Genomic DNA, 13074 nt, shown 5'->3' with positions numbered 1-13074 from the left:
CTTAGTCCCCCAAATAAGAAGATGTAGCCAAGTTGGGATTTTTGCCATTTCCTTTGTTCCTGAGATGGGGGTTGCAGTTCCATCTTTTCCTGTTATTCTTGTCCCTGAGGCTAGGGTTTGGGGCTGGAGCTGACTGCTGATCGGATCTTCCAAACTTAGGCCTTGTCAGACAGCTGGGGATCCTCTGCTTCCAGGGACCCTCAATTACCTGTCCCTTGACCATAAGAAAATAATCATGCTGCTCCCTTGAGTGATACAACTTTGGGAGGCATGGAGCGAACGCCACAAGGGAGTTTGTTTCTGGGGAGTGAGTTCATGAGATTGCTACTGATGTAAACAAAAAAAGAGGAAATGCTCTGAGCTGCAAGAGCCAGTGTGCAAAGTCAGGGGGAAATGCTTAGGGCATCCTTGTGATCCAGTGCGTGGAAGATGTCAAAGAACATTCCTGTAAGAGCAGGGTCACTTCGTGATGCTTTTAACTCAACTAGACTCCCCCAGGGGATTAAAAGCTGCTCACTGTCCTGGAAAGCTGGGTAACCTTTACAACCATCCCTTATTTCCCTGAGAATGTATGGACCCCAGGGAAGATGAGACTAGAAGGCAATGGAAAAGAGAAAACAAAGTAGACAGAGATCACAACAAATAGCTACTTCATTTATTCAACGGATATTTACTGAGTGCCTTCTGTGTGCCAGGCTACTGTTAATAGACTGCCTACTGTATGCCAGGTATAGTTGCATACTCTTATCTTTAATTCTCTCAATAACCCTTCAACATAGGTATTACTAGCTCCATTCTGCAGACAAGAAAACTGAGCCTTTAAAGGTTAAAATTGACTAAAGTCACCCAGCTAACAGATGGCAGACCTAGGATTCAGATTCGGTCTGTTGGATTCTAAGGCCCATGTTTGTTCCACTTTACCACACTGCCTGTCATCCAAAAAAATACCTCCCTCACGGTATGGTCTGCTGCTCCCCTCTGTAAGGTGATACAGGCCAGGACAGAGATGTGTGCTGGCTCCCTGTTACCCTTTGCACTCTTCCTTTGTCAGTTCCTCCAGCTCTGTGCCTGGGACCCTGAAGCCACTTCCCACGAAGAACTTCCCACCTTCGAGGAGTAGTTTTCTGTTAGTTGGAGAGGGGAAGGGCATCCAGGAGGAAGGCTCCCAGCCAGGCCTTGAACCAGAGGAGCCAGGAAGAAATGGGCCCGCCTTCCATGGCCCCAAGCTTTGTGGAGGGACATCTAGGCTTCCCTCCTGCTCCTTAGCTGGCTCCATCCCAGAGCAGGAGGGGTGGCCACCATAGCTGCTGGTTTGCTTATCCTGAAATAGGGCTCTCCTCTTTTGAGAAAAGCTCGGTGGTACCTGTCTTGCACTGCAGGTGTCCTGTGCCAGTCTCCATTCTCTCCAACCCCCACTGACTCACCCCCACATCCCTTTCTCCTAATGTCCCGAAGGGAAAGAAGCCCTATTTCTCCATAGCCCTTCTGCCCAGCTTTCTCTCCTGCTCAGGTCCTATTGTAAGGCCTGAACCAGAGCTCTCCCCAAATTCTACATCCCCAGCCATCGTCACACATGCCTTGGCACACACCCTTTAATGAAGGCACGTCTGTACAGTGGGCAGCATTGGAAGTTGGGGAGAGTTTGTGAATCTCAGAATTCAAATTCTGGATCACAATTACTTGGGAGACATCTGAATTCAAGGGCTGTGCCAGAGCCCACCCTAACCCAGCTCCATCCTTTGGGAGTCATGGGTTCCAGGGCTAATGCTATTCTCTAAAGCTATATATATGTGACTGGAAGGCAAGAAGAAGGCTTGAGCTTGGAATCTTTCACCCTTGCCTTTTCATGTCTCACATGGGTCTTCTTCCCATATGCACAGAATGTTTCCAAGCCTTTCAAAAGTCTCGATCCTCTGGTCAATCCCACACCAACCTCTTCCACCCACCTTCACCTCATCCCATTCCCAACCAGCTTTCTCACTCCCCACTACAGGAAGTTGGCACCACCCACTCTCAAGCATCTACCCAGTGCCTCAGCTTCCTACCCAACTCTGAGGCCAGGAAGCCCCCACCGGGCAGGGGCAGCCTGCCTCCCTCCACTGCAGAGCCAGCAACCCTTAGAGCCTAGAGTCTGTCTTTGCTCTAAGCCCTCCACATATTCTAGTCCAAACCTTTACTGTCAAAGTGGGTCGGGAACCAGCAGCATAGGTGTCACCTGGAGCCTTTAAAATGCAAACTTGAATTACCCCCCCAAAAATGCAAACTCCCAAGTCTACCCCAGACCTCCCCAGTTAGAATCTGCATTAGTCTGCACCTTAATGTGTGAGAAGCACTGCTCTAAACAATCTGATCTGCCCTAAAGACACCCTTTTCTCATGCCTTCTGAATAGAAGGGTAGAGAGTGGAGCAAGAGCCAGTGAGGAGGCCCAGCCCTCACACAGCTGAGCCATACTTTATGCCTGACTATGACAGCAGAGAAATCCTGGGAATGTTCTGGACACTTCCTAGAGAACCAGAGAGGCTAGTGAGGCCCAGGGCCTTCAGCAGAGAAGAACAACCACGGCAGGATCAGAGGGAAGCAGTGGGGCCATGTGGGGAGACCCAAGCAGGGGCTTGGGGACAAGGGGCGCACTTGATGAGAAAGGGAGGTGCCCCTGCCTTGGTGAGAAGAGATGGGATGGTTCCCTTGGGCTCCTACCACCATCCCCAGCCCCTGTCGGGCACCTCCAGCCAAGAACAGCTCCTGCTGTGCAGCCTGAATATGCCGGATGACTGGGTTTCTTCCCTCCCCCTTACTAGCAAAGTCACCATCGCCCACCGGTTGCATTGCTGGTAGTGGGTGCTCAGGAAATGTTTGTTGAATTGAGAGGAAGCCACAGCTTGTGCGGAGTCTGGATAATTCACCAGACGTGGGCCTCAGGGGAGGGGCGGGAACACAGACTAAGTAGGAAAGACAAGTCCTGATGTACTTAGCTGGAGCCGCTGTTTCTGTCTATCAAGTCCCTGCCTGAGTCCTCCGTTTGGCATGACACAGTGTGGGAGGTGGCGGGAAGAGGAAGTTAGAGATAGCAGGAAACGACCCTGGGCATCAGGGCTCCCCTCTGCCCCCATTCAGGGTGCACTTGATGTCTGACCTGGGTGTGGGGGAGGAGGTCCCTGACGGTGAGCTCTCCCACCCTGCTGCGGGGAGAGGAAGCTGTCCCTCCCCACTCCACCCCATTTCAGAGAGCAGGCTTTCCAGAGACCCTTCCTTTCATAGAGGAGACCTGTCCCCAGCTCTGTCCCTGCCAGCTGTGGCCTCCCTTTCTCTGGGCCTCAGCCTCCTCCTCCCGAAAGGCAGGAGGCTGCCAGCTGATGGTGAGATCCCTGGTTTGGCCATCCTGTGAGTCTGGGACTGTGAGTCACCTGGATGCAAGACAGGGGTGTAGGAAAGGGCCCAGGCCTAGGCTGGCCATGCCAGCTGCTAAGGCTGCCTGGACCTGAGGAGCCCGGAGCTGGCAGCCAGAAAGGGAGTCCAGGCCCTGGGGGTGACAGGAGTCAGGCGAGCCAGGTGCTGAGTGCTTCCAAGGCTTGTCTTCTCGCCGTGGTGGGGGAGCTTGTGGCCTGGGGAGCAGAAGGCTCAAGACAGGGCTTGCCTACCGGGTATGGCGCAGGGATGCACCAAGGGCTATACCTGCAGGTGAGAGCACACATGTGCACAGGGAGGTACCCGTGAGGTGCAGGGGCCAGTTCCTTGCCTTTACAATGTCATTCCGCCAAACTGCTCAAGCGGGGCTGCCACAGCCACCAGCCACCACACCTATTGAACGAAGACTCTTGACAGCGTCTTCCCTCCTCCTCCTCCCCAGCCTGGCCCCCTGCTCCCAGAAGCTTTGCTCAGCATCTTCCTGCAGGGCCAGGACCCCCTGTCCTGCTCCTCACACCTCCTGTGCCCCTTGCCCTTTGGCTGGCTCCTCTGGGGGGCCTGCTTCGCGGTGCCAGCCCCTGCTGGGCCCCAGCCTTGCCAGACCTGTCTTCTCTGGGCTCCAGGGGCCCTACTCCTCTTTGGGGCCCAGAGCAAGCCTGGGTTTCTGGCTTGGCCTGGGGCTCATTCCACCCCAGGGGCTGCTCAGGACCACCTGGCCAGGACACAGGGCTCTCCTGGGCCCCAGGCCTTGGACTGAGCACACACTCACTCTCCCCGGGCCCAGGACTACTGGCGCCTCCTAGAGAGAGGTCGAGGGGAACCAAGTCAGTGTTTTGTGGAGAGTCAGGGATGGGACTGGCTGTCGAAGCTCCTGACTCCCCTTTTGGCCCCTCTGGTGATCCTGATGCTGGGGCCGAGCTGGTTGCCTGGGCACTTGTTGGTCTGCCTGACTCCATCCTGCTCGGAGTCTGTGCATGTTCCTTCTCATTTGGAGTCTTTCTGGTGCTTTGGCTTCCCTGAAACAAGAGGTTGGCTCTGCTGGCTAGTGAGTTCAGGGCTTATGTCCCTAGCCCACCCCATCCTATTCCCAGTACCCACCTCCTGGCTCTCCAGCTCCTCCTTGCTTTCCTTCATTTCCCACCTGTAGAAACACAGCACATGGCAGGCCCTACTCCCACCCACCCCACTTCACATTACCTGCTCCATAGCCAGCAGCCCATGTTTCCCGGACAGAAGCCAGAGCCCAAGGGTCTCAGAGGAACCTCAGAGCCAGAACGAGGCTCCAGGATGCTCCCCTCCCAGCCCAGCCTTGCTCTCCAAACCCAGCCATTTCCTCTTTCTTTTCTTTCTCTTTCTTCCTTTCTCTTTTCTTCCTCTCTCTCTCTCTCTCTCTTTCTCTCTCTCCCTTCCTCTTTCTTTCTACCGTAGCCCCATCCCAGGTCCCCAGCTGCTGTTTATGGCCAAACCTGTAGCACTTTGAGTTCTGTGGGGACTCCAGGCATGTTCCGGCCTGTGCTGTCTGAGAAAGGCTGCCTGACTTCCCAGGGGAAGGTAACTGCTGTAATTACCACCAGCCTCCCTGGGCACCAGGCTCATGCTGCTGCTGCCTTTGCTGATGGCCTCTCTCCACATCTCATTAACCTGCCACCAGGCAGCAGTTAGCCAAGAGGCAGAGACCCCGGGGGCTAGCAAGCACCTGGGCCAGTGCCAGTCCTGACCTCCCAGGGGCAAGGGAGGTCCAGGAAATCGGGGAACTCAGATGCCTCCCTCGATTTTGTTCCCTGCCACATGTTACCTGCGGGCCCTGCCAGTCAGCCTCTCTTTCCCCCGGGCTTTGCTGTGTGTGGCCGGTGCCACCAAGGGTCTGCTGGGTTGTCCACCCCAAGTAGTACCACCTGCAAGAGATGGTCCACAATTCAAGAGAGAAGAGGTCCATAGCCCCCCAGCTCCTTTACCAGCTCATGGGACTTGCTCCTCCTTCTCTCCCAACTCACCTTTGCCATCAGGGGGCACTGGTGGGGGATGTAGCTTTCGGTGGCTCCTGGGACCTAAGTGAGGAAAGGAAATGGGGAAAGGGTGGGGTAACAGATCCAAAGCAGGAACATCAGTTCTTCCAGGACCAGGAAGCGGTCGGTCCTTCTCTTGGTCCAGTTGTGAGTGTTCTGGCTCCCAAAAAGAGTCTCGGCCTGAGAGTAGGAGAGCTGGGCCCCTACGCTGGCTTTGCCACTCCTGACTAGGTGACTGAAAGAGCCTCTCCAGCCCCAGCTTTCTCATGTGTAAAATGATGACCAGCGATTCAGAGCTCTGTTTCCACAACAGGCCTGGGGCAGGGGAACGAGAACTCCCACCCACAAGGGACCAACACCTTAAAAGGACCCCAGGCTGACTTCCTCTTGAGCCTCCTCCCAGACCTTCTAGGGCCAGAACCCAGGACAGGACCTGTGGGTTCAGAGGATGCGGAGGGAGATCATGGTGCCCTCCTGTGATAGGGAGAGGAAGAAAGATATTTTTCCATGCTTCCTTCCAGCTCTGAAAATAAGTGGTAAACCAAGAGATGCAGAAAAGAAAGTACTGGGGTGAGGGGTCTGAAAAAAGCCAAGGGTGGGGAAGAGGTGGGTGTTGGCTCACCCCTTGTGCTGCCCACCCTGGCTGCTGGGCCCTCTTCCCGAGGCTTGCTGGAGTCCTGTAGCCTGTGTAGCAGAGAGAGGGAATCAGGCTGCTGGTGGCAGGGAGGACAGAGGCCGCAGCAAGACCCACACCAGCACCACCTGCCCCAACCCCAGCCCCAGAACTGAGGACAGCAGGGAGATAGTGGGTCCAGTGCCCACAGAGAGCCCTGAGCCCAGAGCCTGACCAGAGGGCTAGGCAGACCTCACCACCCTGAGGAGGGTCCGAGCAGCCCCCTAAGATGCACCCACAGTTAGCCCAACCTCCAGCCTCACAAGCATGTCAGCCCAGCAAGCTGCCCAGCCCTGCCACCCACGTGGACTTGGCCTTGTCCAGGTCCCACGGGCGGCGCCAGTCACCCTGTGCATCTCTGTGCCGTGCCAGGCGGGCCAGGTCAATCTGCTCCCGCTCCTGCTTCCACTGGGCATAGTCCCAGCCTGCCTCTGGGGCCCTCACCATGGACGGGTGAGAAGCTGGGTCTGGGACCAGGCCCGGACTCTGGGGCTCCCGGGCACCCTGCAAGGAGAAGACACTCAGCACTGTGGGGTCAAAGCAGAAAGAGTCCTGGGCTTGGAATGGAGATCCAGAGAGTGTACTAACCCCTTCCTCTCTCAAGATTTCAACGTCCCCACCCCAAAATTAGATCCATTCCATCTCTAATGGGCTGTTTGCCATGGACATGATTTCCATCCACATGTTAGCTGTGTCTTTTGGGAAAGTTTCTTTACCTCTCTGTGTATCATTTCCTCATCTGTAAAATGGGGATAATAATAGGACCTATCCCCCAGTTGCAGGGGTGTGTGGTCAGGCCCTGGGTGCAGAGGAACTCAGCAGCTGTGAGCAAGAGCCAGGACTAGGGGCTGCTGCCACCTAGAGGTCACATCTGGCACATGGCCAGTCTCCTACACACTCCTGACCTAATTCCAGAACCCCACCGGCTCGCCACTAGAGGTCCGGTGGGGTAAGGGGCTGGGTCTCATCTCTGGTTTACTCTGCCTCTCACTGCAAGGCCCACCCAACATGGAGACTGGCCAGAGAAAGGAAGAAGGAGTGAGAATCCTTGCAAATGCTGCCTGGGCCATGTTCCCGCAGATGGAGACATATGTGACTTAGCTTCTATGCCTCCCCGAGATGGGGACCACCACATTCATGTCTCTGTCCCCTCTTGAAGAAGTACCTTCCATGCAGAATCTGAGCTGATGGCCATCTGTGTGGATGGGCTCCGGCCCAAGCCCCCTCCAGGTGGCCCTTCTGCCCCCTGGTTCCTTGCTCTGGTGGGCTTCTCACTTACAATCCGCTTGGCCTGAGGGAAGGGAGGATGTGCAGCATGGCAGAGCCAGGGAAGAAGAGGCTGGCTGCCTGGCACCTGGGCTTCCCCCACCCACCCTGCTCACCTCGGCTTTGTTTTCCATGGTCACAGCCAGCTCTACCCGCTCCCCTAAGCAGAAGGTACCGATGTGGGCCTCTGCTTCGTCATCCTCAAGCATCTCACTGGCTGCTCCAGGTCCGAGGGTGCTCCTTGCCCAGTTCTGGCTGACCACCCGCTTTCCCTGCAGAATGAGGGGCCATGCCCTCAGGCCACATGGGCAGAGCTGGGCAGGAGCTGGGGGCTGGGTCCTTTGAGTGGTTCAGCTTCCCAGGCTGGGTTCCAGCCCTGGCCCTCCCTGGAATGCCCATAGAGGAGCTGACTCCGCGAGGCATCCACATACCAGTGGCATTAGGTTATCCAGGCCTGGGGCCACCCAGGGGCCCAAGACGCCACAGTGGCCCATCGTCTCTGAGCTGAGAAATCCAAAGCGCTCAGACAATGAGGCTCTGTCCCTCAGACACTCTTCCTGGCATTCAGCCCCAGCTTCTCTGTGCCCCTGGGGTTTGGGGTTTAGGAGTAGCTTGTGCTTAGGGGCACAGGTGCAGAACTCTGTGGCTGGAAAAGGGCACGAGGAGGATTCTACTTGGTAGCCTTTCAGCTGTGACTCTGGGGATGAGGGCTGGCAGTGGCCTGGGCTGCATGAGGCTGGGAGCTGATAGGGACACTCCAGAATGTAAGTGGGAGAAGCAGAGGAATGGGGGCAGCTGTGCTCCCCTGGCACAAACTGGGCTCCCACCTCCTTGTCACCCCTCCCTCTCCCGGGTGGGGCTTACTCCAGGAGCCTGGCTGATGGTGACGGTGAGGCTATCAGGCCGGAGGAGCTCCGGTGTGGTCACAGCCATGCCCCCCTGCTCCGCCTGCCGACGGTCTTCCTGGATCTCCTGTGGGACGGCCCGGGGTCAGCACAGGCCAGGGCCCCCCAGACGCACAGAGACACAGACGCCGAGAGGCCTACACAGAGAGACACCAGTGGGACACCAAGCGGCAGAGGCACTGTGTCACAGAGTCTCTGAGACCCTCACAGAGCCTCTGAGATGGAACACACCCACCCTAACCTTGAAAACCTGCAGGGAGAGACCACCATGCAGGGGTGTGCAGGTCAGACAGGGAGTGCCAACCCAATCAGTTCTCCCAGCCCGACATGGCCCACTCACCTGGTACCTGCGCAGTAAGGCCTGGTTCTTCTTGCGAAGGGCAACTATCCTCCGGTCCAGCTCTGCGTCCTTCTCCTCCTGCCTGCTCATCGGGGACTCAGCCCCATGAGACCCCTGCAGAAGGCCGGGGGCCCAAGCTCCTGACTGCTGGGCCCATCCCTTACCAGTTCCCCAACTTTCATATTTGCTCACCCAACCATATTCTTACCACCGAAGAAACAGACCCAGACCCAGAGCTAGGGTTATGTGAGGAGATGGCCCATGGAAGGCCCCACCCCACTGTTCCAGTCTGCCCATCTCTCTGCCTCCAGCGGGGCGCAGGTCAGGGCCTCCTACCCAGGCCCAGTAGCTCCCAGCAGTGGCCGCCCCTCCCCCCAGCTCTCCAGGGAGCTCTGCTGCTGAGCAGAGCCTGGAATGGGAGTTATAAATGGCTCTGGCAGCGGAACCTGCCGTGACTGGGAAGTTGCCAGGGGATTCGGGAGGTCGAAGGGGGAGCTGTTTGGCTCCTAGGCCCAGAACCACAGTGAAAAGAGAGGCCCCTGCTCTGTCCTGGGCTCCCAGGCTCTGGACCCCACTCCCCAGGCCTGTGCCCAGCCTGTGGGAAAGAGCCACTCCCACGGGCCCAACCTCTCTAGGCTGTAAGCTGCTGGCAGTCGGGGCAGGAAAGATCTAGCACCGCGGGCTGGCCTAGCCAGGGAGCCACCCTGGCCCCCTCAGTGCCTCTGCACCGAGATCCCTGGGTCCCTCCTTCTCTGGCTGTAGGGACTCAGCTGTGGCCAGTGCCCCTGCCCAGTCCCCCACCCGCCTAGGCACAGCCCTCTTCCTCCCAGGCCCAGCTGTCCCCAGCTGCCCCCAGAGTGTGGCTGCCTGGTGTCCCAGCCCCCTCCCAGCCCCAAGAAGCCCCCCGCCAAAGGCAAGGTGCCACTCACAGCCGTGTGCATGGCAATAGCGGGCACAGAGAGAATTCCAGAGCAGCCCCGAGGGAGCCAGAGCAGGAGGGAAGCCGGAGCCACTGCGGAGCCGGGCCTCTGCCGGCCTCTCCCTGCCGGCTTCGCTGCTCAGCACACGAGATCATGTTGTGATTACAAAAGACTCCTCTGGGCTCCCAGCCAGGAAGGCCGCGGCCACCGCCCCCACCCATCCAGTCTCAGAGGGCGAGGACCAGGGCACCGGCAGCCAGCTGGCCCTGCCCAGCACCTCTCCCTGCCCTGCCCCGGCGTCCCCAGACAGACTGACAGGGACTTCTCCCTGGCATGTTGAGCACACAGGGGGCCTGGCTACCCCAGGCCCTGCCTTCCGCCGCCGGGGCCCTGTGCCCCAGGAGGGCCCAGCCTGGGCCTGCCTGCAATCAAGTAGGCCCCCATTTCTCCAGTTAGTAGAGAAAAGCCTACAGTCCAGCCCATCTCGCTCCCTGGTCTGAGGGCCCAACCCCAAATGAGCCTCCCCTCACTACTCTTTAGCACTGGTTTAAGTAATTCTGAGGGATTAAGAAGCTCACCTATTGTAGGCCACCAAGTACTACCGCATGCCTAAAATAACACCCTTAGTCATTCATTCCTTTAGGTTCAGCATTGTCTTGCCTATATTTTAAAGTTCAGCCACTCCTGGGAGGCTCAGCTGTCTGGGTCTCCCCTTGGTGTGGGGAGCTTCCCACAGGGCCCGCACCAGCACAGCTCAGGGCTGGCCAACAGCCTTACCCCTCAGCTCCTGACTCTGGGCCCTTCCTGGCCTTGCTCTCCAGTGCTGGTCCTTTCAGCTTCTCTGACCCTAAGAAAGGAAGAAGCCTTTCTTGGGAAAGCCTCTCTCCAAATCTTCCCAGTGCACCTGAGGCTGTCGTCTCTGCCCAAGGGAGCAGCTTGCCTGGTGATCCTGCCCTTAGAGTCTCTGGGACCTGGGGCTTCGGGGTGCTGGGAGGAAGGGTGGTCCCTCTGTATCAGGAGCACAGGGGTCTGGTTCCACAGTAACAGGTCCCCGACCTCCAGGCCCCGAAGGGCAAGTCAGAAGTCCCTGCATTCCTCCTCCTCCCTGATTGGCCAGGCCTGTTTTCCTAACCCCATGCATGACTTGTCCCCTTCTGTCTCCAGAACAAAAAGCCCCACTGCCTTCTCTCTCCTTCCCAGACCAGCCCAGGCAGCCAGAGGTCCAACCTCTGCTCCCCTTGAACTATCTCTTCCTGTCCACCCTCCCCTCCCCACCACACTTAGGCTCTTCCAGGCCAGGCCTTGGATCAGCACCCCTGACCCCACAGCCCCGATCTCTGCTACCCCAGAGTTCCCATCCTGCTTAGAAATGCCACTGCACTCTCTCTTCCTTTCGTGCCGGATGTTCCCACTGAGTCAGACTCGTCTGTGTTCCCAGGAACAGTGACGCACCCCAGCTCCTCGCCCTGGGCCTCTCTCCCTCTCTCTCTCCCCCCTCACACCTCTCTCTTTCACACACACACACACACACACACACACACTTGCTTCTTCTCCCTCCCTCTCCAAGCTGCCTACAGAGTTCCAGCCTAGCCTCTGAAGGCCAGGGGCAGGGCCCTGGGGCAGAGAGGTGGAAGTCAGGCTTCCCATCATGTGTCCCATGCCTGCGTAGTGGTTGGAGCTTGAAGGCCCTCAGAGCACCAGCCTGAGAGGGGGAGATGCAGGTGAGACCTAATGTTCTCTGTCGTCTTTGGAACCCAGGTCCCTAAACCAGATCTGGGGAGCAGGGGTGTAGGTAGAGGAGGCTGCAGGGGCCAGGCAAGGTTGGCTGTCCCCCTTGCTCCTGTTCCCAGCGAGGGTGGAGACAGGACAGCAGCAGGCCCAGGTAGAAATCCAGCCATCCTGCATGGAGGGTGACCCATATCTTCTGGAAGGGCCTGCAGGGAAAGACTCCCCTAACCTAGTGGCCAAGGCCTCCCAACCCAGCAGGCTGGAGGCCCGTGTGCCCAACACAAATAAACAGTAAGAGAGGGCCCCACGGTGGCTGGGCATGTGCTTCCCAAGTGCTTCTCACACAATATGTCATGCCTTGGAGCAGCCCCCACGTTCTCCTATTTTCTCCAGAGTCTCCGGTATGCCTGTCTGCTCCCCACTGGCCAGAGGCTTTCTGAGGGCAAGAATGTTGTGCCGAGGGCCTCTGAATCCACGGGGCCTGCACAGTACCCTCCCCTCAACGCTCACAGAATGAGCACAAGTGAGTGACCTGTGCTATCTTGTGCACGGCTGTGGCTGCCTTCCCCTCCACCCAGAGCACATGCAGCCCTGAGGGAGGTGGTGGGCGGGTGGTAAAGTCCCTAAGAGTGAACCTCCTTTCCCTTTCTGGTGTTCCCCTTCCCAGCATGGTGTTCCCCTATGAGACCGTGTCTCTGTTACTCTGTCACCACTAGGGGGCAACAGGGTCACGAAAGCTTGGTTGGGGGCCCTCTTCCCTCTCCCTTCTGCTTCCCAGCTCCTCTCCCACAAGTCTTCATAAACCCCACCTCGAAGCTCCACCAGACTAGAAATGCCACGCGTTGTAGAAGCCTTACTTTATTGATGAGGAGGCCCAGAGAGGTAGCACCTTCTGCCCAGGCTGCTCAGCCTGTTTTTGGCACTAAGGAGTCTTGAAGCTGGGCCCCTGCCTCCTGCCCAGTGCTCTTTTCCTGGCTGCCCCAACAACACTGTTTCAGCTGATACTTAACTCTGCCCCCGCCCCCTCCACCCAGGGATGGGCCCATTGTCCCAGCACCACGACCGCAGGTCCAGGTCATGTCTCTTCCGTGGCTGGTCCCACACCCATCTTCTCAGGCAGTCGGCCAGCTGGGCCCACAGCACCCCCACCCCACCTCCAGCACCTCCCTGGCTAAAGAAACTGCTTTCTTGACTCCTATTGATGAGAGGTTTTGTGCAGGCCTCTCGGGCCAGGGCTCGGCCTAGCCCTGGGTAGGGAGAACTCAGAGTGTATGAGGTAGGGCCGGAGGGAGGAGCCTTATGAGGCTCTCGCTGATAGAGACAGTCTGGGCCCTACACTCCCAAGAACACGTATGCCAGAGCAAGGTGGGGCCAATGCCCTTTGAAGCATCAGGTGGCAGAAGGATAGTCTGGGGAGCCCCTCCTCCATTCTGCTCTCCAAGGCACTCCCTGGACCTGGGCCTCCTGAGATTTCCAGCTCCAGGCCCAGCAATGGGATGTGAACCCTTGTGTGGAACTAAACCCCTGAGCTACTTCACCTGGCCAAGTCAATGAGGGAACAAAGAGTGAAGACCCAGCTCCACTACAGAGACACTTGATACCAGGCCACTTCAGTCTGAGGCCAGGGTGGCATGGACTCAGATCAGCTGAGGAGCATTCCAGGAGTTAAGCAACCAGGGGATAAGCAAGACTCCACCAGGGGGTGGCAGTGAGACAGCGTCCTATGAATGCAGCGTGAGAGGCAGTGGTGGCTTCTTACCAGTAACAGAGCATTAGGTTAGGAAGGTGCAGACCAGAGCAGGGAGGTCACTGAAGGACTGACTACGGGGG

The 13074-nt window shown here is 57.7% G+C and overlaps 1 protein-coding gene across 4 annotated transcripts; it reads right to left on the bottom strand.

Annotated features, from left to right (window-relative positions):
- Positions 1-650: 650 nt before the first annotated feature.
- Positions 651-9645, bottom strand: CCDC9B (coiled-coil domain containing 9B). Of its 4 annotated transcripts, none has more exons than XM_006201641.4 (11): positions 9526-9645; positions 8597-8710; positions 8216-8323; positions 7468-7623; positions 7251-7376; positions 6390-6589; positions 6035-6096; positions 5401-5454; positions 5202-5301; positions 4505-4547; positions 651-4422 (listed from the first exon to the last, which is right to left on the bottom strand). In XM_006201641.4, exons 1-11 carry the CDS (start codon positions 9535-9537, stop codon positions 3877-3879), a joined length of 1521 nt encoding a protein of 506 aa, XP_006201703.2. In that variant the 5' UTR covers positions 9538-9645; the 3' UTR covers positions 651-3876. The 4 variants fall into 4 exon arrangements, with proteins under 4 accessions (XP_006201703.2, XP_072818778.1, XP_072818779.1 ...); XM_072962677.1 differs by lacking the exon at positions 9526-9645 and adding an exon at positions 8805-9120; XM_072962678.1 differs by lacking the exon at positions 9526-9645 and having other exon boundaries at positions 8216-8393; positions 8597-9120.
- Between the last annotated feature and the right edge of the window lie 3429 nt (positions 9646-13074).

This window comes from Vicugna pacos, chromosome 6 (genome assembly GCF_048564905.1).
Source record: "Vicugna pacos chromosome 6, VicPac4, whole genome shotgun sequence".
Taxonomy (NCBI): Eukaryota; Metazoa; Chordata; class Mammalia; order Artiodactyla; family Camelidae; genus Vicugna; species Vicugna pacos.
Note: the sequence above shows the minus strand (reverse complement) of the source record. Positions and strands in the feature narration are given on the sequence as shown.